The 23,715-nt window shown below is 51.3% G+C and overlaps 1 protein-coding gene across 8 annotated transcripts in view; it reads right to left on the reverse strand.

The window, feature by feature from the left end:
* The window catches only part of IQSEC2 (IQ motif and Sec7 domain ArfGEF 2), an 88,615-nt gene that overhangs the window by 14,593 nt on the left and 50,307 nt on the right, over positions 1–23,715 (reverse strand). For 7 of the 8 annotated variants that reach the window (XM_024240470.3, XM_024240469.3, XM_063721402.1 and 4 more), the window contains 5 exons: positions 8,307–8,568; positions 7,021–7,422; positions 2,780–3,675; positions 1,221–1,382; positions 614–736 (listed from right to left, as the gene is read on the reverse strand). In XM_024240470.3, coding sequence (XP_024096238.1) covers positions 614–736; positions 1,221–1,382; positions 2,780–3,675; positions 7,021–7,422; positions 8,307–8,568 — 1,845 coding nt within the window. Of the gene's footprint in view, positions 1–613; positions 737–1,220; positions 1,383–2,779; positions 3,676–7,020; positions 7,423–8,306; positions 8,569–18,838; positions 19,573–23,715 lie in introns of those variants that run through there. The other variant, XM_024240472.3, reaches the window with a different exon arrangement.

Here is a 23,715-nt window from a genome sequence, read left to right on the forward strand (position 1 = left end):
TGCAAAGCAAATCCTTCCCCCGTTGTGGGAAACAAGTTCTCAGCAACTCGTTTCTGTTCTAAATACCCTAAAGTGGCAGAGCCAGGATTTAGACCCCAGTGTATCTGATCTCCAAAGCATTTATAGTACAGTAAAATGGTTAAGGGCATGGATGGATCATTGACTCAGACACATACAAGTTCAAATCCTGGTTCTACCACTTATTCACTGTATGAGCCTGGGCAAGTTACTTAACCTCTCTAAACTTCTGATTTCTCATCTGTAAAATGGGAATAATAATAGAAGTGCCTACTTTATGGGGTGGTTGTGATTATTCGGTGAAATAGTCATGTAAAGTGCTCAGCTCAGCCCCTGATACCTAGTAAGTGCTCCGTGAATGTTAGCTGTTATTGCTGATGTCGTTGTCACTTATCAAATGCCCATGTCCCAGGGGCTGAGCTAGATACTTTATATGCACTACCTCTGATCCTCACAATTGCCTTGCAAGATAGGATTTATCATCTCTGTTTTATGGTGAAGAAAGTATGAGGCTCAGAGAAGTGACTTATAAACACATACTACGTCGATGCCCACAGGAGGGAGGGGCAGCTTCGTGAGTGGGAGGTAGGCACACCTGAAGGCTTCGATGAGTCGCTCCACTTTCTGGGCCTCACCCTGAACCCGGATATGGGACTGGAACTTCCGGAGCGCATCATCTAGATCCATGGAGGAGAAGTCCATCTCATCCACCACACAGCTAAGGAGCAAAGAAGGGGGTGTGGCGCTTTCAATTCCTCTGCAGAAGACCTCTGACCCACCTGGACCTGCTCAAATGGACCAACACCCCCACTGATAGACTCCCAAATTCAGGACCTGTGGCCCGAGCAAGTACACATGAGGACAGAATGTTTGAAATCAAATCCATCTCAGAAAATTGAGGCAAGGCACGTGGTCACTAAAGGTCCTTTCCATCAAGCCACTCATTTCAGAGACAGGAAAACTGAGGCCCAAAACAGGCCACAGGATGAGCATGTCTTGCCCAGGGCCACCCAGAAGACTTTAGGAATAGAGCCAAACAAGATCAGACCCCTTTGGGGCAGAAGGGTACAGGGGCAGGAAGGTCTATTCATCCTGTTTTGAAAAGCTTATCTGAGCTAAAGGGACAGGCTGCCCCCTTCCTCCCTCTTGCTGTCCTTTTCCAGGAATCCCTGGCCCAGCCTGCCCCATCCTGGGGTCCTCACTCCAACACGTCTCTGTTGAACTGCTTCTGCCGGTTCCCTAGGAATTCCCCTATCATCTGCCGGCTGAGGCCTTTCCGCTCCAGGATGAAGTGAGCCACTCCCACTGGTGTGTCTGACAGGAAGCCCCGCTCGATCAGATACTGGATACCCTTCTCTGGCTTCCTGCAGAAAGAGGGGAGGTAGATGAGATGGCTGTCCTCCTGGAACTGTGCTCTCTGTCTCATTTGTTGAACTAATTTTGGGCCCAACTAAGTCTGGCCTCAGAGGACCAATGAAGTCAAATACATAATTTGATTCAATCCCATCATGGCACAAATGAGAAAACTGAGGCCCAGGGAGAAGAAGCCACTTGCCCATTTCAAGGAGCTTCAAAATCCCAAGGTATCTTCAACCCAACATCCCCCTTCACTGGAGCCACACCACAATTTAAAGAAAATCAGTATCTAATGAGAGCCTGCTCTACGCCAGGAGCTTTGACATTCCCAGCAAGAACCGAGGAGAGGGCTGAGCACCTTCCCTCTGAGTCACAGACCCTCAGAGTAGGGAAGAAGTGAAGAGGTTACTTTGTTCCACGTCCCACATCCCACCCAGGCAGGTATCACCAACTTTCTCTGAGTGTTTCTATAGACAAGGTGCCCCCTAGATTTCCAGGGAGCTGGGCCAAAATCTGGGTCACAGCTATCCCATATTCAGAACCCCAGAACCTTAGGACCCCACAAGGTTAAAATTTGGAAGGGACTGATGCCACAGGAGTCTCAGATCCATCACTTCCCAGTTATATGACTTTGGACAATTCCTTTTGCTTCTCCAAGCATTGGTTCCTTATCTACAAAATAGGAACACTACTGCCTGCCTTGCTGAGTTATTGTAAGAATTAAATATAGGTGGCAGTGTTTAATAAGCTATAAAGATGTAAGGCATTCAAGGAATGGCTTACATTACGTCTAATGTTTTCTAATTACATCTAATATTTTCCAGTTATTTTCTAATCAAATGTCACACTCCCACCTCACTCCTAAACACCTGGCAGAAGACCAGGCACCTAGAAAGAGCTTAGTCACAGTCACTGAAGGGTCCAGCACACCACCCTGCCCCCAACACCTCTTGCATACACATTCTGCTAGTGGTAGGTGGAAAAATGGAAGCCCAGGGGAGGAATGCACCTTGCCCAGGGCTATGCAGTGAGTCTGGCCAAAGGCCGACTAGGGGGCTAGGTCTCCTGTTTCCCAGACTAGGGCTCTTTCTACACCATATCGCCTCCCCTTTAAAAAGGGAAGGTGGGGAGGACAAGGTTCAGAATCCATTTAGTGGGGTCATCTCGCCCAAGATCACACAGCCAGCCAGAGGCAGTACTAGGACCTGAGCCCAGGTGTGTTAAGGGACTCTCTACTCTGCCACCCTGTTGCCAATCCTCTTCCCTGAATGTCTGGGGAGAAATACCATTCCACAAAATGAAAGGATGGCAGAACAGGGATCACTGTGTGGAGTTCTATCCCAGGAACCCAAGTGCCCGTGGCAGGCTAGGAAGGGGCAAGCAGGCTAGAACGGGGAGCACGCACTTGTTGAAGAGGTTGAGGCCGATTCGGTAGTGCCGCCTCTGGACCACATCATTGTTGAAAGCTGGCGAGTCCCAGCTGTGCCTTGTCTCCCGCTGGTAAGTCTGCTTGCACAGGCCGGTGGCCGGAGGCTCCCTTAGACTGTCCCGAGAAGAGGAGCCGGAGCTGCAGTTGATGGTCTCATTGGAATTGCTGGAGCTCTCGAGGCTCTCGTTATCTCCACCATCAGAGTTCTCGCCTGCTGCCTCGCACTTCCCCAACCTCCGACCCCCAGCCACACCACTGGGCCCAGTGCCACTGTTGGGGGCTGGTGGCAGGGGCCCTGGTGGGGCTGGGGCTGGGCCCTCAGGGGCTGGGTAGTGGCGGTGTGGGATCGGGGCCCTGCCTGGTGGCCCCTTGTGCTTCAGGGTCCCATGGGGGCTGCAGCCATCAGCCTCATACACCAGCTGGCGGTGGACAGAGCCGCGATCTGAGCGGTCACTCAGGTCCACGGAGCTGTCACTAGGAGGCTCAATGGTAAGCAGGGGAAGGTGGGCGGCCCGCAGCCGGAAATCCCGGCACTCCAAGCACCCGGGACCCCTGCGAGTGCCTTCCTCACGGCTACCGTCTTCCCGGGTTCCTGATGGCACTGGTGGAGGAACTGGCGGGAGAGGGGCTGGCGCCCAGAACTCGGGCCGGCCCTGGGGTGGGGGTTCTGTGCTGGGCAGTCGCTCAGGGGATTGTTGGGGAACTGTGTCATCCAGATAGAGGGGAAGATCACTGAAGGATGTGGCTGAGCTGTCCTCTTGCTGTTCCTTTGACTCCCGCTTCTCCAGCTGGGCTGACCCTGGCTCCTCAGACATGGGCCCTGACGGGTGGCAGTTCAGGGCTTCGTCGATGGATTCAGCCAGAGACTTTACCTGTGCAAGGGGGGGAGGAGAGGAGGGAAAGGGAGAGAAAAGAAAGAAAGATAAAGGGAAGAATGGTGGAAGGTGGGAATGAGGGAGGGAGGTAAGGGAAAAGGGGGAGTCTTCCTGGTAGGTCAGCAAGGAGGCTGGATTCTCCTCCCCCAGCCCTGACAGGCTCTCTGTGGTCTATAAAATGACTCCCAGGGAACCATTGTGAGCTCACAGGAGCTGGGACTAATGCCCACAAGTTCCCCACTCAGCTCATACCCCAATACCTCCTTTGTGTCCATTTAGACTCAAGCCAAATGTTACCTCCTCCCTGATTCAAGCCACATTCTTGCCTCTGCCATCCCCCAGGGTAAACCAAAATCCCAGTTTCCTCTGTGGGAATTCTCTTAGGAAATCCATAACATTTGACCTTGAGCATCTGGACCACAGCTGGTAATGCTCTCTCCCTGTGGTATCCAGACTCTAAACTGGCCGCTAATGATCCCTGCCTCCTGGTACTCACACCCTAGGGTACCACATTGTACCAGAGTTAGTCTGTGTGACAAACAGCATATGGCAGAAGTGAATGTATGTCACTTCTGAAATTAGGTTTTAAAAGACTGCAGAGGCTGGGCATGGTGGCTCATGCCTGTAATCCTAGCACTTTGGGAGGCCAAGATGGGAGGATCCCTTGAGCCCAGGAGTTCAAGAGCAGCCTGGGCAACATGGCGAGACTCTATCTCTACAAAAAATAAAAACATTAGCTGGGTGTGGTGGCACACACCTGTAGTCCCAGCTGCTCAGGAGAGTGAGGCAGGAGGATCACTTGAGCCCAGGAGTTTGAGGCTACAGTGAGCTATGATCACGCCACTGCACTCCAGCCTGGCAACAGAGCAAGATCCTGTCTCTAAAATTTTTGTGTTTGTTTGAGACAGACTCTTGCTCTCACCCAGGCTGGAGTGCAGTGGCACGATCTCAGCTCACCTCCCAGGTTCAAGCGATTCTCCTTCCTCAGCCTCCCCAGTAGCAGGGATTACAGGTGTGCACCACCATGTTTGGCTATTTTTTGTATTTTTAGTAGAGATGGGGTTTCGCCATGATGGACAGGCTGGTCTCAAACTCCTGACCTCAGGTGATCTGCCCGCCTTGGCCTCCCGAAGTGCTGAGATTACAGGCATGAGCTACCACACCTGGCCAAAAAAAATTCATTAAAAAAAAAAAAAAAAAAAAACTGCAAAGAATTTTTTAAAAATTTTAAAAATTAAAAAAAATTTTTTAATGACTACAGCTTGCATCTTGAGCACTCTTGGTCGCTTGTCACTTGTACTCTTTCTCTCAGACCCCCCAACCTGGGGAAAGCCGCATCAAGAACAGTCCTATGGAGAGGCCCACAGGGTGAGGCATTGAATCCTCCTGCCAACAGCCAAGTGGGTGAGCTTGAAAGCAGACTGCCAGCCAGCCCCAGTCTAATCTTCAGATATTGCGGGCTCTCCCTACAGCTTGACTGCAGCCTCCTGAAAGGCCCTGAACCAGAACCACTCAGCCATGCCATTCCCAGCTTCCTGGCCCCCAGAAACTGCATGAGATAATAAATGTTTATTGTTTAGGCTCAGTCTCTTGGGTCAGTTTTAAGCTACCAAATTTGGGGGTAATTTGTTACACAGCAACAGATAACAGATATACTTCCCCATCAGACTTCAATAGCACTCAGACCTGGGACCAGACCTGCTTCCCAGACTGATCTCCTATTCCTCATTCGTCCCTTGAGGGAGGGATCCAGGCCTGGTTTCTCTCTTTTTAGCTCAGCTCAACACATTGCTTGACACAGAAGAGATGTTCAATTAAATCTTTGTCGTATGAATGAACAGATGAATGATACAGATCTTCCCTTCAATACTCCTGTCCTTCCCTCCACCTCTTCACCAGCTCCAAGGAGGCATGCCCAGGCTGATGGCAAGGCCAGATCATAGAGGTTAGAGCAGAGTGACTTTTTCTCTTATAAAGCTTTTTCCACTCATTCAGGAATCTCTACCAAGTACCTTCTTGGTTTTAGGAAGAAAACTAACGTACTTAGCTGCTACTATGTACTAGGTGTTTTCATATATATTACCTGTATAGTTGCACTGAGTCTTCCAAACAGCTCTAAAAGGGTTTTCTCTCCGTTTTATTTTCTCTCCATTTTATTGATCATGTTTCAGTGTGGTTAAACAGTTTGCCAAGGCCACACAGTTGGGAAATGGCAGAACTGGGATTCACACCTGGGCAAGTATGTTGACATACCCCAAGCCTAGAACGATCACCCACTACCTTTACTGCATTACAATTCCACCCTCCACGCTTTTGCTGATGCAACGCCTATGTAAGCAACACCCTCCCAAGTATTTCTAACTTGCTAAATCTTTTCTGTCTGGTAAGGCCCAGCTCCAATGCTGTTTTCTCAAATAGGTTTTCTGTGGTTCTCCCAGAAGAAAGTTTCCTCCCCCTCCTCTGGGTTCCCAAGGTACTATACATTATACTATAGCCTTTCTCATGGCTCAGAGCACACTCTACTTCAGGAGACAGTAATGCACACATATGTCTGCCATTTCCTACTGCCCTGGGATCCTTGAGGACAAGGACCAATTCCAGGTCCTTAGCCTCAGTCTCCTCCTCTACTAAATGGGAACAATAATCCCTGTCTCACAGGTCTGGTGTGAGGCATACACAGCACTGGCACACAGTAGGAGCTCACTACCTGTGAGTTAAGCTTTATTTTATAGTAGATCAAGTTCCAAGTAGTGAGAACTTTTTTCTTATTTGTTCTATACACCCATATATATTTTTTCCCACAAGAAGGGAACGGCATGGAACACCCATATTTGTAACTTGCTTGTTTTAACAATGTAATTTCTGGCGGGGCACAGTGGCTCATGCCTGTAATCTCAGCACTTTGGGAGGTGGTGGCAGATGGATCACCTGAGGTCAGGAGTTTGAGACCAGCCTGACCAACATGGTGAAACCCTGTCTCTACTAAAAATACAAAATTAGCCGGGCGTGGTGTCACATGCCTGCAATCCCAGCTACTCGGGAGAGTGAGGCAGGAGAATCACTTGAACCCAGGAGGCGGAGGTTACAGTGAGCCAAGATCGTGCCATTGCACTCCAGCCTGGGTGTCGAGAGCGAAACTCCGTCTCAAAAAAAAAAAAAAAGGTAATTTCTATCTTGCCAGTTCTTTCTCATTATTCTCACAGTCCCAACTCAAATGGTAGCTATTTGCTGTTATTAAATGCCTGTCACGCAACTTCTTTCAGTTTGCAATCTAGGTAAAAAGTAGCAGGAGTAGCCAGAACATGGGGATGGGGAAGAAAGGTCCTTTTCAGGGATCCTGACCTGTTTGGAGAAGGAGTCCTCAAGTTCTGTGATGTCATTAGAAAACTCTCCAGATGTGGTGACGGAGCTTCCACCACCATCGATGCCCCCACCACAGGAGCCTCCATATGGGAGCCCCCGTTCAAGCCGGTGGCTCCGGGCACCAGCCATGGCACCCTCGTCCAGCGAGGCAGGCTTGCCCTCGAAGTACGCGGGGTTCTGTGCCTTCTCATACTCCTCAAAGGAGAACTGCATCCGCATGTTGGAAAGGATGATGCGGCGGGACATGCGGCTCTCTGAGGCTGAGCTGCGTAGCCGCTCAAAGTTCTTGTTCATGCGGTACTGGCGGAAGGCTGTCTGGATGGTCCTGGCAGCCCTGCGGCTCAGGAAGGAGCCCCCATACTTCCTCTCCAGCATTTCCACCTGGCAGAGAAGGGTCGAGGGGAACAAGGTCAGAAAGTCATGGCAGCCTCATCTCCCTAGGCACTCAACCACACCACCCCCACTGGAATCATGGCTGACTGCCTACAGCCACCGAAAGCGCCAGGCTAGGTGCTCAGTGTTGTCTCCTCACTTGAATTTCAGATAACACTAGTCAAATGGGATTGGATTATGTTTTGTTTTCTTATTTGCAAGAAGAACATATTGATTATTTGGAAACAGGAAACAGAAGCCAAAAAAAAAAAGAAAGCAAGGTAGAAATAAATGGAGAGCAAGAAGGAAAGAAAGGAGGAAGAAAGAGAATGAGAAAGGAGAAGGAGAGAGGGAGAGAGAAAGGCAGAGAAGGAAGGAAGGAGGGAAGGAAGGGAGGAAGGAAGGAAGGAAGGTTGGTTGAAGTACCTACATTCCAAACACCTAAGCATAACTAGAATATGTCCTTTGGTGTAGGGTATATGTTTTTGTATATGTCCTTCCAGTTTTTTCCTATATGTAGTATTTTGTTTTCCCTCCACCTTTTTTTTTAGCTAAACAATCTATGGTATGGCACTCTTCTGAAAAGGTCAACTGATGTGTGTTCTTCCCGTTAGACTGAGTTTTTTGGGGACCGGATCCAGGACTCATTCATCTTTACATCTCCAAGACCCGGGCAGGGAGCTCAGTAAATGTTTCTTGAGTGAATACAAGCCTCAGTGGATGGGTAGTGAATGAGTGCATCCCCAGTGGGGTGAAGGGTCCTGGGCCAGTCTTCTCCAATTCCAGCCTCATTATCCCTCCCTGATACTACCCCCAAGAGCCACATCCCAAACCCTCCCCTGGCGCTCTCTTGCATCCCAACTCCCATTCCCAACCAGACGCCTCTGTTGCACCTTCTTGTCCTGCAGGTCTGTGGAGAGTTCGTAGCTGTCTGATAGGGCCTTGGAGCGCTTTATCTCCTCCTCCTCCTGCTTCCTCAGGGCGACACTGGCTGGCTGGAGGCGTGCCCGCTGAGCCCAGGGAAGGCCCACTCCAGCAGGGGGGCCCCCCATGTGGCTGCTGGAGGGGGGCAGCTGGCTCAGCCGGTAGGGGGGTTGGCTCCCAGGACTATCAACCGCTGTGCTCAGGTCACTGCCTGGGGCATCACCCTCCACACTGTGGGGATGAGATAAGATGAGCCAGGATGTGGGGACAGGAGAGGGGCCTACTGGGCCAGACTGAGAGTGGGTGAGCCAGATCCCTGCCCCCCATCCCATCCACCCCAGCTTCCTCACAGATATAGGGACCCAACACTTACAGGCCACGGTGAGTCCTAGCTCTTGGACGTCTCCCCACTCCCACCCAAGTCCCCTCCCTTCCAGCCCCCCTGCCTTCACGGCAAGATCCTCTTAGACTCCTTTCCCTCAAGGCTCTGTCTGGTCCCATCCTCCTCACCCCTCACAGCCTTCTCCCCTAGACCACTCTCCTCCCAGTCTTGTCTCCTCATGCCCTTTTTTCTGTCCCCTCACAGCTCCACCCCTCCCCACGGACCTCTTCCCCTTACAGCTCCATCCCCTCCTGGCCTTGTCCCCAACGCAGTGCGCTGTGATTTCCCTCCCAGTCGGATTCCCAGCACCACCCCAGACTAGCTCCTTCAAAGCACCACCCCCTCCCAGCCCTGTCCCAGCTGTGTGAGGCCCACCCCTGCACACAGCTCTCCCCTCACCCGCCCAGCCCTGTCCCCTGCAGCCTGGCCCCTGCCCCCTGGTGCCTGAACTCCGGGCCAGGCCAAGCCAGTTTCCAGGGTTCCCTGGCTGCGAGGGCAGGGCCAGCAGCAGGGCAGGGCGAGCAGCGACAGTGGGAGGCGCCTCCCATCCAGCATCCTCACAGGTAAAGAGCAGCCCTGCGGGGCAGCTTCCTTTTTCTCCTCATGGCCTCCTCTGCTCAGCTGGGGGAAGGGGCCAGGGGAGTCTCCACGCGTGGCAGGAGCTGGGCCCCGGGTCTTGCCTGCCCTGGTTTCCCAGAGCTGTTGTTCCACCAGAACTGCTCCCATGGTGCCATGGCAACCAGGCTGCCAGGGAACCCAGGTGGCGACAGAGCCCAGGCGCCTTGGGCCAAGCCTGCATGGTGAAGAGCCACAGAGGTGGGGAAGACAGGGAAGGAGTCGGGCGGGAAGGAACACGCAGGTGAGGCATGGAGGAGGCTGTGGGGGGAATGGGTGTGGCTGAGACCCAGAGAATGGTCTCATTATGGGGGGCACAAGGTTGGAGGCTCTTGGCTGGTAAACAGGTGAAGGGGTACTCCCCAGCCCCTATTCGACAGAGGCGAAGGCAAAGGGCAGAAATGGGCTGGGGTAGGTACTGGGGGGACCCTACCAGTGCAGGAGCTTGAACTGCAACAGGCCTGCCAGCCTTGCAGCAGAGCGCTCTGCACTGGGGGCTGGATGTGGTGTGAAGGCTGCGCCCACCAGGCCCCGTCCCGTGCCGCAGCACTGTGGAGCTCGGCTCCGCCCTGGGGAGAGCTCCCACCCATTGCTCGCTCTCCACCCCAAATTCTCTCTCCTCCTGGGCCCGGGGCGGTGGCCCTGACATCACCCCCGCTCCAGGGTTTAGCCCCAGCTCAGCCCACCCCCGGCATCCAAGATGTTCCTCTCCTCCCTGCCAGGACTGCAGGATCTTGCCCACTAATCTCTCAAACCTCCCCTCCCAGCACACGGCTCAAGCCCAGTTTTGATCAACTGTCTCCTGTATGCATGAACCATCATCTATAACTTCCACTGCTCAGAAGAGATAGCCCAAGTCCCTTATTCTGGCATTTGAGGCTTCTCCAAGATACAACAGCTAATATTTATAGACCATTTAGCACATTTAGGTACCATTCTTACCACTTCACACTGAATAACTTGCTTACTCTTCAAGACAACCGTATGAGGTAGGTACTGTAATTTATCTTCATTTTACACATAAAGAAACTGAGGCCCAGAGAGGTTAAGTAACATATCTATGGTCACACAGCTACTAATGATAGAGCCAGGATTCAAATCCAGGCAGTCTGACTCCAGAGCCCACACTCTTAAACATTAAGCCATACTTCAGGGTTGGCTGCCAGCCCCCTACTCCATCCACCCATCATTCCAGCCTGGCCCAGATCCTGCTTTTCCCAAATGCTCCTCTGCTTTCTACCTCCAAAACTGCTCATACAGTACCTACCACTTGAAATGCAATCCCCATCGTCTCTGCCATCTGCAATCTGAGAAATTCCCCCACATCCTAGTTCCGTCAAGATTCAGGTCATATGCCACCACTAAGAAGCCCTCCTGAATCCCGCCTCCAGCCAGAAATTATTGCTGATCCTGTTCAGAGCTCCCACACACAGCACATGTCTGTCCTGCTTTTTATGGCACAGGTTAGCTTTGGCAAAGCGTGACAGCTATTTGTGTTCATGACTCCCAGAATCCCAGCTCAGGAAGAGAATTTGATAATCTCCCAGCTAACACAGAGCACACGGGCTGGAACAGAGTAGGTGCTCAATAAAAGCTGCCGTCCAGAGGGAGTCAATGAATGTGCTCAGGAGGCCGCTCTAAGACATACTCTCTCCTGAACTTTGACCACAGCCTCCAATCTACTCTTCCAACCCATTCTTCACCCTGTGGCCAGTGAGAGCTTTCAAAAGTACAAATCTGGGCCGGGTGTGGTGGCTCACTCCTGTAATCCCAGTACTTTGGGAGGCTGAGGCGAGCAGACCACATGAGGCCAGGAGTTCAAAACCAACCTGGGCAACATGGCGAAAACCCGTCTCTACTGAAAATACAAAAATTAGCCGGGCGCGGTGGTGGGGGCCTGTAATCTCCTGCTGAGGCAGGAGAATCGCTTGAATCCAGGAGGCAGAGGTTGCAGTGAGCCAAGATTGTGCCACTGCACTCCAGCCTGGGAGACAGAGCGAGACTCCGTCTAAAAAAAACAAAAAAACAAAAAACAAAAAACAAAAAAAACCACCACCACCACCACCAAAAGTACAAATCTAGGCCTGGCACCGTGGCTCATGCCTGTAATCCCAGCACTTTGGGAGGTCAAGGCAGGTGGATCACCTGTGGTCAGGAGTTCAAGACCAGCCTGGCCAACATGATGAAACCACACCTCTACTAAAAATACAAAAATTAGCTGAGCATGGTGGGTGTGCCTGTAATCCCAGCTACTCAGGAAGCTGAGGCAGGAGAATCACTTGAACCCAGGAGACAGAGGTTGCAGTGAGCTGACATCGCACCACTGCACTCCAGCCTGGAAGATAGAGTGAGACCGTCTCCAAAAAAAAAAAAAAAAAAAAAAAAAGTACAAATCTAGTTGGGCACAGTGGCTTATACTTGTAATCCCAGCTACTCCGGAGGCTGACATGGAAGGCTCACTTAAGGCCAGGAGTTGAAGACCAGCCTGGGCAACATGGCAAAACCTCGTCTTTACCAAAAATACAAAAAATTAGCCAGGTGTGGTGGCGGGCCCCTGTAGTCCCAGCTACTCGGGAGGCTGAGGCACGAGAATCGCTTGAACCCAGGAGGTGGAGGCTGCAGTGAGCCAAGATTGTGCCACCACACTCCAGCCTGAGTGACAGGGTGAGACTCCATCTCAAAAAAAATAAATAAAAAAAAAGTATTGCCAGGCATGGTGGCTCAGGCCCATAATCTCAGCACTTTGGTAGGCTGAGGTAGGAGGATCACTTAAGCCCAGGAGTTCAAGACCAGCCTGGGCAACATAGGGAGACCCCGTCTCTACAGAAAATAAAAAATTAGCCAGGCGTGGTGGCGCATGCCTGTGGTCCTGGCTACTAGGGAGGTTGAGGCAGGAAAATCGCTTGAACCCAGGAGGTCAAGGCTGCGGTAAGCCGTGATCGTGCCACTGCACTCCAACCTGGGCAACAAAGTGAGACCCTGTCTCAAAAACAAAAACAAAAACAAAACCGTACTAACCTAACCATTTCATTATCTCACTAAAACCCTTCCACAGCGCCAGATAACTCACCCAACAAACAACAACTGAGCACCCTCTGTATGCCAGGCACAGTACTGGGTGCTGGAAATATACTAGTGAGCAAAACGCACAAGAACATTCTCAGGGAGGTGATGTTCTAGTGAGGGAATGGGTGTGGCTGGGACCCAGAGAATGGTCTCATTATGGGGGGCACAAGGTTGGAGGCTTAGAGAAGAAAGAAACAAGTAAATATATCCTGCCATTTCAGGTAGGGGTGAAGTGCTAGGAAGGAAAATATAGCAGATTGCGAAAAGGTGCTGTTTGAGATGTGGTGCTCAGGGAAGGCCTTTCTGGAGCAATGGCATATAAGCAGAGTGCTGATGGAAGTGAGAGTAAGTTGCATGGCAAAGGCAGAGCAGTCCAGAGAGAGGGTACAGCCAGTGCAAAGGCCCGGAGGTAGAACTGTGTCTGGCATGTTCGAGAAACAGTGAAGAGGCCAGTGTGGCCGGAACAGAGTGAATGAGAGGAGATAGGAGATAAGATCAGAGAGGCCATGGGGGCCAAATCGGAAAGGGCATGAGCCTACAATAAAGACTTTGGCTTTTGCTCTGATTGAGGTGAGCAGAGGAGGGACATGATCTAACTTGGGTGTTCCAGGAATCAGCAGCCATGGGATAACCTTCAACTTCCTCACTGTGGCCATGGATGGCTCTCCTGACTTGACCCCCACCTCATATATTCTCTGCCCCATTGCCCCAATCTGGCTACCTCCTGCTCAGCCTTCAACGCTCTGCTCAGGTATGCCTTTCCATGCCTGCCTGCCTCCTCCACGCAGGCTGTCTTACACCTGCTCCTCTCGGGCTGCTGTAGGGCCCTGTTGTCACCTCTAATTCCTAGGGCAAAGGCACTACTTAGCTCATTGAATTCTTGAAACTTATCAAGGCAAGCACCATTAGCCTCATTTCATAGATGAAGACACTGAGGCTCAGAGAGGTGATATAAACTTGCTTAAGGTCACATAGCTATTAAGTAAAAAAGCTAGGATTCAAACCCAGGGCCCAGGCTTTTCATGATATCTTGCTGCCTCTCCTCACTCCCGGCTCCGTGCTGCCCCTGGCTCTGCACTCTTTGGCAATTCCTTCCTTGAGAGCTCACCCCCTGTTTTGGTTGCAAAGAGAATAGTGGCAGGGAGGTCGGGCTGTCAGCACAGCCTCCCACAAGGGAGCCTGGCAAAAAAAAGGAGGGTGCTTGATGGCGTTGCTTCTGACATCATACATACTGCTGAAGAAACAGCACTGGGGATGTGGAATCCCTCAAGTCAGAGCCCCCAGAACAACACTCGGGGACATGCTGATCACATGGAAAATCTCTCTTCTTCTCTTTCTCTCGCACACATACACACACATGCACACACACAGAGAGAGAAAGAGCCTGTTGTAGAGTAAGAAGCTGGGCAGGCCAAGGCTCAGGTCTTGACTGCCACTGACCAGCTGTGTGAGCCCGTGCATGTCACTTTTCCTCTCTGCACCTCAGTTTCTCATCTGTGCAGGGGTCAAGCAAAACCAATTCCCTCTTTGGATTCCTGGACTTCAGAAAGGGTCTGGGAGCACCCCCTCTCTGGACTCCTCCCAGCCAGGAGCAAAACATCTGCATGTGCACACACACACACACACTCACACACATGCACACAGAGGTACAATAACACAGACACATCCAAAGGCAGACAAACCTAGAAACAAAAACACATCCACAGACACATGAAAACAGACACAAACACATGCAGACATGCACATATACGGACACAACCACACACACACTCACACACACACACACACACACACCCATGTGCGCTGTCTGCTGGGCTATTCTGTGGGGGAAATTGGAGAGCATCCTCTGCAGAGGGGGAAATAAGCTATGTTACACAAATAACCACAGTACAAAGCAGAAAGTTATCAGGGCTGGGGAACAGAGGAAGTGCTGGGGGAGTGCAGGAGAGAGATCCCTTCTGTTTGGGGGTGGTTGAGCAGAATAAAAATAAACTGGCACTTACTGCGCACCTTCCCTGTGTCAGGCATTTTCCACACATTATTTAATCTGCATGGCAAACGTGAGGGGAGAATTAGGATTCCTGTTTTGCAGATGAAGAAAAAAACTCCAAGAGGGGAAATGACTGCCAAAGGTCTCAGAGCTAGCAAGTGGCAGGACAGGGATTCAAACCCCAAAGCTTGTGCTAGTTCCTTTGCTGCCCGGAAGGCTTCCTGGGGGAGGAAGCTTGTGGACTGGGTCTTGCCTGGAAGGAGTTGGTAGAGATGAAGAGTGAGGGAACCTTGTGTGCCAAAGCACGAAGATGGGGAGAAGCAGTGTAGGATGTTCCACAGGGATCTGGGGCTGGCCTGCCCATGGCAAGGGCACTAATCCTCCTCGAATGCTGCTTCTAATGGGAGGTCTTTTCTCCCTCCTTCCCTTTATTGGCACTGCCCGGAACCAGGCAGCCAGCAGGGGATGGGATCGGGATGCAGTTGCCATGGAAACGAATGGGGGCTGTTGCCATGGATATCATAAGATGAGGGCAAGAGGAAGCTAGGGATGGTGAGGACTATCCCCATGACAACTTAGGTGGCAGCGGGGGGAACGGGACGGACTGGAAGTAGAGACAAGAAAACAAGACGAGGAGGTCATTGCACCTGGATGGGACCAGGGGCTTTGGGTTCTGGAAGGAGCAGACTGGGCCAGGAGACTGGACCCAGTGGCAGGGGAGAGAGGAGGCAGGGGACTGCAGCCACCTCTCCCTCCAATATTTCTTCTGCAAGCTAGTTCTGCTGCCCAATCCCAGTGTCACAGGGATCTAAGCCCGAGCCCAGCCTGGCTTGGCACAGGAACTGACAGGGGAGAAAGAAGTCTTCAAAGGAGCTAAGCTGCATACACAGGCTTTGGGAGCGCAAGACCTGGGTTTGAATCCCAGCTTTGCTGCTGTGCAGCCCTAAAAATAATAGTTGTCATTTATTGAGTTGTCATTTTGCTAGGCCGAGCAACTCTGCAAGGTTTGGGTTGTTCTCTCTGAGGAGGACAGCACAGATGATGAAACTGAGGTACAGAGAGATGAAGTAACCTGCCTGAAGCCTTGAAGCTCGGCACTGGTGGAGCCAAGATTCAAACAAGTGTATCTGAACACAAAGCTCGTGTTCTTAGCACCACCCCACCCTCTGTCCCAGGCACTATAAGCAGTCCCTTCAAGGTACAGTCCTTGCATTCTTCATCTCCCCGTGCCTTCCCACAGTGGCACACAAAGGATCGGATGCTGGGTAAATATTTGTGGAGTGGGTGAATGAGGAAGCAACCCGGGAGGAAGCAGGAAGGACTGAGGTTAGATGGAAGAAGCTCCTGACTTCAAGAGCAATGACTCATGGATGTGGCTAGCCAAGGGTGGCAGAAGACGCACAGAGCTGGGATGGACTGGACGGACTAGGCTTTATGAACCATCCAATCCCACAGACCCAAATGGAGGCCCAGAGAGTCAAAGTGACTTGCCCAGGGTTGCACAGGACAAGAATCCCCCTCACCTCTGGCCAGCATCCCACTCTTAGCTGCAGAAGCCCCTCTGAATCTGGCCTGTCTCCCCACCCCTCACTTCCCACCCTGCCCCGTAAGTTCCTCAATGTCACAGGCAATAGCAGGCTACTTGCAATTCCTAGACTACAGCAAGCTGATCCACATAACCAAGCCCATGCTCATACTCTTCCTTTGTTTCTTCTGCCCAGAATGTCTTCTGTCTCCCCTTCACCCCCGGACTTGATCGGTCTGGGTGAGCTAATCTTCATCTTGCAGTAACCTGAGCAGGTTGGTCCTTCTGGGAAGTCAATGCTGACTCACTCCTGCTGCTCACAGAACATGACAGGGTCAGTGACTCCCTCCCCTGTGTCTTATGCATACCCATATATCACAGTCGGTCTTTTTTCCTGGCTAACTTGTGGTTCTCTCTTAAAGTGTCCATCTCCCACCCCACACCCCCGTCCTGTTTCCCAAGGTCAGCGGCCCCGTGTGATTCACCTTTGCGGACCTATGGCACTCAATGCCAGGGCTAAGCACACAGCAGTTACTCAGCAGCCACCCTGGGTCCTCGAAGACCACAGGTAGAAATCACGTGTGTCTGTGTGTGTGTGACCATCCTGCCTGACAACTGTCACCCTAAAGGCCACAGCCTCACATGCTTAAAAGCCACCCACACCCAGCCTTGTGATTACATCCACCAGACACAGACATCAAGGCTGCCAGGTACATAAAGTCACCACTTCACACAATCAACCTCACACTCAGAATTCCTCACACCCAGTCTCACATCATCACATTTCCTCAGCTCTGCAGCAGTGTGCAGTCTCACAACTGTGAGACCCGCAGAGCCTTGTGCAAAGACATGTGTGAGGATGCCCGGCCACATGGAGGCCATGCGTGCACACATATTTCTCTCACGGCTGATCAAAACCCCGCCCCCTTCCCACAGCACAAGCCCTCTGCCCGATTCAGCCAATTCAGTTGCCCACGGGTCGGGAGGGCCTTCTGACCCTGACTTGCCCCCTCCCTCCATGTAGTTGAACCCCCATCCCCACCCCCACACTTGCTTCTCTCTCCATTCAGCGGGAGGGTAGAATGGTCTCCTCGTCCCCAGCCCCAGGTTACCTACATTCACACACCCTGGAGAGCAGAATAAACAGAGTAATGTACCCACCATTCCCCTGCATGACCCTGGAGCTCTCCCCCAGGTTTCTGTCTATGCGGTCCCTGTCTCCTGTAATGCCTTCTCACCCCTTGCCACCTTTTCAAACCCTTACCAGCCTTCAAGGCTCAACTCTTGCACCTCTTCCTCCAGCAAGCCCTCCTGGACACCACACCTCCCCATCCACCTTGACATCTCCTTCCTCTCTGGGCCAGGAACAAAATGTGCTCATTACTGAAGCCATTCCTGTCCAATCATGTTAACCCTTTGCATCCTTCCTACTTTCCCAAAGGATTTCTCATCTCTCATCTCCCCTGGGAGATGGAGAGCTCACAGAGGACACAGCCACTGTCATGCTTAAAAAAAAAAAAAATCTTTTTATAGAGATGAGGTCTCACTATGTTGCCCAGGCTGGTCTGAAACTCCTGGCCTCAAGCCATCTGCCTGTCTCAGCCTCCCAAAGGGCTGGGATTACAGGTGTGAGCCACCACACCCGGCCTCTGTCTTACTTTGGATCTCTCACAGCATTTAGCGTCAGGTCTTATACCCAGTAAGGGCTCAAACAATGCTTTGTTGGGTAGAATGAGGAAGAGTAAATAAGGGAGAGAGGCAGGGAGGGAGGGGAGAAATAAATGAGACTTTGAATGGGTGAATGAGTAGATGAGTTGAGCGAGTGAGGCAATAAGTGAGGGAAGGAGGGGAGGTGCTAGGAAACCTAGAGGTTCAATGTGATAGGGATGCTGAAGGGAGGGAGGAAAGAAAAGACAGGAGAAAACTCTCACCTGGGCCTTAATCAAAACAAGAGCCACCAATCACAGCACACTTGCCCAACAGGGCACAAGCTCCTATGCTGGGCTCGTTGTGTTCTTTCTTGCTAATCTTCATGACAACCCAGAGAGGTAGGTATATTCTCACTGTACTCAGGGGGAAAACAAAGCTCAAGGAGAAGATAAAACTTGCTCAAGGTTATACAGATGTAAGTGCCAGAACCAGAAGGTAAACTCAGATTTGTCTGATACCAAAGGCTCAGAGAGGAAAAGTCGGGGATATGAGCCCACTTCAGACACATCGTGGAAGCTGTGAGTCCTACAAACCCGTAAAGGACATCTTCTACCCTCCAGCTGACAGCCTCCAGGGAGTCTTAGAACCAGCCTCTGGCCAGGTGCAGGGAATATTTAGGGTCGTTGCATTGGAGGGAAATGGCTTCCTCTCAGATTCAGAGATCCCTAAAGTTGTAGAATCAGAACCTTAAAAGTAAACGATCAAGGAATCTAAACATTGCAGAATATTAAAATTGCATCATCAGAATTTGTTCAAATGGCAGAATTATGCAATCTTAAAACCACAGGACTGGAAAATCCCAAAATCACTGCACTGTAGAAATAGAAATCATAAAATTGCAGTGGAATGTGTCACTGAATCATTGTCTATTAAATTCACATAATCATAGCTTCTTAAAACTGTAGCATCTCAGATTCACAAAATGTCACAGCTGGAAGAGTCATTGGAGACCCTCTAATCCAACGCTTCTCCTTTTTACAGATGGGAAAACTACGTGTCAGAGAGGTCACGCGACACATCCAAGGTTAGCCTGCCCGTGTTGGGAGTCATTCACGCATTTATTGAGTGCCTCCTGGGTGTTGACAAAACCACGAATCAAACCCTACTCTCTTTCCCGGCCCCTATTCCCAGCCCGGGATAGGAAAGAAGGCAAGGCCCTGGTGGGGATTGGAAGAGGGAAGTAGGGGTGGGTGGAATATACATCAGACAGAGAGAAGAGATCAGCTTTTATTGATGGAAATTCCTTTGTACACAGCAACAAGCACTCTGAGAGGCCTTTTCCTCCTGATCATATTTACAGAGCACTATGGGAGTGGCAGAGGGCATGGGGTGAGGCCTTCAAGCAGTGGAGGAGATGGCAGCAATGGCCACAGCAGGGAACAAACGACAGGGAACTAGGCAGGCTGGGTCCTGCCCCCGTCTGGTCCTCTGAGCCCTAGGCACCCTGCATCTCTTTGTGCTCACAGAGGACAGAGGTAGGTCCTTGGGATGTCATTTGGAGACCTCTCCAGTAGTGGCAGGCTCCAGGGTGCCTGGGAAGTGGGAGTGCAGGTACGGGAGGGTCCAGGTTCCAAGCTCCAAGCTCCAAGCTCTGCTTCTCCCACATTTTAGTCGGACCTAGGGCTCCAGCTCTCTTTAATTCAGGGGCTGGAGTCCAGAGGAGACAGCAGTGGGGATGGGAATTCCAAGAAGAAGGTGGGGGGAGGAAGGGGCACGATGCTTGCCCATCTGGTTCCTGAAGCAGGGGACAGGGTCCCATGGGGGAATCTGCGGAGGGGTGAGTGGAGGGAAGGAGGGGCTGGTTAAGGCTTTTGCTTCTGCATAGAAAATGGCCCTTGTCCTCTCAGTTACCGAGAGGAGGGACTACTGCACTCGGAGGCCGGACAGCAGAACTGGTGAGCGTCTTCCTCTTCCTCTTCCTCAGTCTCCTCCTCCTCCTCCTCTTCCCTGGGGCCAGGAAGGGCGGGGTAGAGGCCACAGGCGGTGGGTGACAGAGAGAGGCAGAGGCATTAGTTTGCAGAGCAGGGGAGATACACGAAGGGCCAGGGCCGGAACCAGAAGGTGGGACGAGAATGGGGGTCAGGGTGGGGAGGCCAGTGTGATGGATCATCCAGGGCCACACCCAGCTCAGTGTGCTGGGACAGCCCTCCCCCACACCCAGCCTGGGCTCAGTCTTAAGGTCACCCTCAGCGTATATCAACTCCCTTTCTAACCCTGCCAGGTGCCTGACCCTCATTTTAATATAATAACAGCAACCTGCTCTCATTTTGCACACATCATCTCACTTAGCCCCTACAACAGCTCTGCAGAGGAGCATTTTAGAGATGAGGGAATTAAAGCTCAGAAAGGTTGGATAACTTGCTCTAGGTCACACAGCTGGGTAAGTGGTAGAGTCAGGATTTGAACCCAGAGTTTTTGGAGCTCCAAGTCTCAGACTCCTCCCACTAGGTCCTTTGGGTGAACTTGGCACTATCTCTAGAAACCCACCCTGCTCTTGAAGGACAAGGATTTGTATTTCCTGAAGGTTCAGGCTCAGGAAAATGGGAAATACTTGGAAACGGAGTACGGAAAGCCCACAGCTTTGGAAGCAAACAGACCTGGGTTCAAATCCCAGCTCTCCAAGTGATTCCAGGCTATATGCCCTCGAGCGCATTATTGTCACTCTTGGAGCCTCAGTTTCCTTGTCTGTAAAAATGGGGCTCGTGATGTGAACCTCCCAGGACTGTTGCAAGAACTAGAACATATATCAAGTGTCTGGCAAACAACAGCAATGGGAACATGGTGGTGATTATTGTTAACTACTCGTGAGCTAAATCTCATTCCCAAAGTGGCCGTCTGCCCACACAGAAGCAGCCACAGCAGTGGGAGAAGAGTCGCTGCAGGAACAAGCACCTATCCCTAGGGTGCTGCTGAGCAGTACCAGGGGCCAGGCTGCACGTGGCATTCACTGGTGCTGGGCTACAGTTTCATATGGTGGATGGACAGATAGTTGGGCTGGGAGGGGACCAGGTGGCTTGGGAGTGACGAGGCTGACCTTCTGGGGACAGACAAGGAAACAGTTACTCTCATTCCCAGACCCCTTGGCTCAGGGGATGCAGGAATTATGGAATCCAGGAAACTGGAAGAATGGGAAGAGGTGGGAAGGAACGCAGACAGGGAAGTGAAGGGAAAGGAAAGGAGGGCACTGCTGTCCATCTGATGGACAGACAAGCACACACACGCACGCACACGCCTTTCTCAGACTCAGAGCTCCCTCTGACACATTGTTCCACGGACTTCCTGAATCAGCAAAATCACATGAAGCAGGGCACAAGTTCTGGGCAAGTAGCCCTCCCTTTCTGAGCGTCCCATTCCTCATCTATAAAAAGAGAAGATCCACACCTCTGGAGGCTGTCATGAGGAACAAATGATATTCCATTCCCACTGCTCACTCCCCTCTTTTCCAGGCCAGGCCACTGCTTCCTCTCCCCCTAACACTGCAGTCACCTCCTGATTTCTTCTCCCTCCCTTCTTGAACCACATTAGCCTTCCTAAAGCCCACCTTCAAGCATGCATCTCTTCTGCTCAGACACCCACTGCCTCCTGGATAAAGTTCAGGGTCCTCAAGTTGGCATTCAAGGCTCTCTCATCATATGGCCTCACCAGGCCTTTCCTGTTAGATGGCAAAAGCACAGGCTATGGAATCAGACGGACCTGAGTTTCAATACCAGCCCCATCATTTACTAGCCGGATGACCTTGGGTCCATTTCTTCACCATTCCAGGACTCACTTTCCTTACCTGCAAACTGAGGAAATACCTATTCTGCAGGGTGCAGTGGGACTAAAGGAATTCAAATATGTACTAAGCAAGGCTGGTGCTTAGTGCATAGTAACTATTATTATAACGGCCATTATAGTGGTATCCATGTTCCCTACTCACTGATGCCCAGCCTTCATCAAGCTAGCTTGTTCATTATTCCATCAGCATGCCCGGCCTTTTCACATCTCTATGTGTGTGCTGATTCTGTTTCTTCCACTTAGAATACTCTTCCCTCTGCACAGATCTTTGCCTATTACCATCCTTTCTGAATTTCCTGACCCAGCTCAAGTGCCACTTCCTAAGGAAGTCCTAGCCAGAAGTATTCTCTGCTTCCTTCCAGCTCCAGCATCCATTCCCTTGGCCAGGGCTCTCCATTTGTTGCTTTGAACTTTCCTGAAGCATTTCTTTCACCAATCCCTCAATACCCTTGTATCCCCACCACTATCACTGCTTTGCTCCTCTGTAAGAAAGAGGGGGCCCCTCTAGCATTTAAGGCCAGTCTCTCCACCTGGACTCTGGAGCCCATCCCCATTACCTCCTCCTCAACAATCATCCCCTCTCCCTCCTGCGTTTTCAACCTCTCCCCCTCTGTTGCCTCCTTCCTATCAACATTTATAGAAGCTCAAGTCTCTCCCATCTGGGAATAAAAACCCTCTATCTGCCCCCACATCCCCCTCTGTCCCTCTCTCCTCTTCACAGCTAAGCTTCTTCTTAAGAAACCCGTCTACACTGGCCATCTCTGCTTCACTTCGGTACCTCCCACAAGCTCTTCGACCCACTGCAATCTGCCTCATGCGCCCACCACTCCATGGAAACTGTTCTGAGGAAGGTCGCCCAGGCCCTCCTGATGGTTAAAGCCAATAAGACTCTCTTCCACCCTCAGCTTACTCCCCCCAGGCTGTAACATTTGACACTCTTAACAAGGCCCTCCTCTGCATGGCCCTTTCCTTCCTCTGCTTCTGTGAGCCCACCCCCACTGCTTTTCCTCCTACTGCTCTGATCCCGCCCCCATTTCTTCCTGGGCTCCTTCCCTACGCGTTGGTTTCCCCTTCCCAATTCTGCTCTGGTCCTCTTCTCTTTCACTCCACACTTTTTCAGTGATCTCATTCCATTTCATAACTTCAGCTGTGGATCCCTCTCCTGGGTCCCGGACCCGTCGAGCCCAATGCTTGCTGGACAGCTCTACCAGGATGGCCCTTTGGGCCTTCAGCTCTCATAGGGACTTCTGACTCAGCATCTCACCATTGTCCTTAAGGCACCACCATTCATCCAGTCACCTGAGCCCAAAACATACCTTGGAGTCACCCTAGATTCTTCCTGCCCCCTTAGCAAGTCAGTCACCAATTATTGTGGACTGTACCTCCTAAATAGCTCTAAAAGATAGACTGTGATGTTGCCCCTACCGTCTCATCTTCTACTCCTCTCGCTCCTTCTTCAGCCTTTTCCCCATCACACTGGTCTCCCTGCTGCTCCCCAAACAGACCAAACACACTCTTGCCTCGGGGCCTTTACACCTGCGGTTCCTTCTATCTGGAACATCTTCCCTGAGAGGTACACGGCTCACTCTCTTACCTCCTTCAAGCCTCTGCTCAAATACTGCCTCATCAGAGACGCCCTCCCTCTCAAAAGGCACCTCAATATTCTCTACCTTATCACCCCAGCTTTATTTTTCTTCATAGCACCTATCGACATCAGATACACTCTAGACATTTAGTTGTTTATTTATTTATCTGTCTCACTCACTGTAAGATCCATCAGGACAGGCATCTGTTCTGTTCAGTGCTAAACCCCTAGTGCCCAACATGGTGCCTGGCATTCGATAAATATTCAGTGAATGAATGAATCCAGTGCCAGGCATGAACACTCGAACTTACTGCGAACTCCAGCCTCTGTCATCTCCACCTCCTCCTCTCTCCCCGGTTACCTCTTCAGTCTCTGACTCCAGTCCTCTCTTCCTCCCGATCACCTCTCAAATCCATCTCCTCGGCTCTATGCCCACGACCTTGGCTTCTCTCTCCCTTGGATTACTGCATAGCCTCTTCCCTCATCTCCCTTCTAAAATGCTAATTTGATCATGTCACTTTTCATCTTTTCCTATTCAAGAACTGTTCATGGCTCTCCAACTGCCTACCAAAAAAAATAAAATAAAATAAAAAGCCTATACTCTTCAGACAGCTGCTTGAGGTAAGCCTGACCTCTGCACCCTCCAATGTCTGATTTCACCTCGCTCACCTCCAGGCCTTTGCGGACACTGTCAGCACCTCCTCCCCCATCTCTAACTCTCAGAATCC

This window comes from Pongo abelii, chromosome X, assembly GCF_028885655.2.
Source record: "Pongo abelii isolate AG06213 chromosome X, NHGRI_mPonAbe1-v2.0_pri, whole genome shotgun sequence".
Classification (NCBI taxonomy): domain Eukaryota; kingdom Metazoa; phylum Chordata; class Mammalia; order Primates; family Hominidae; genus Pongo; species Pongo abelii.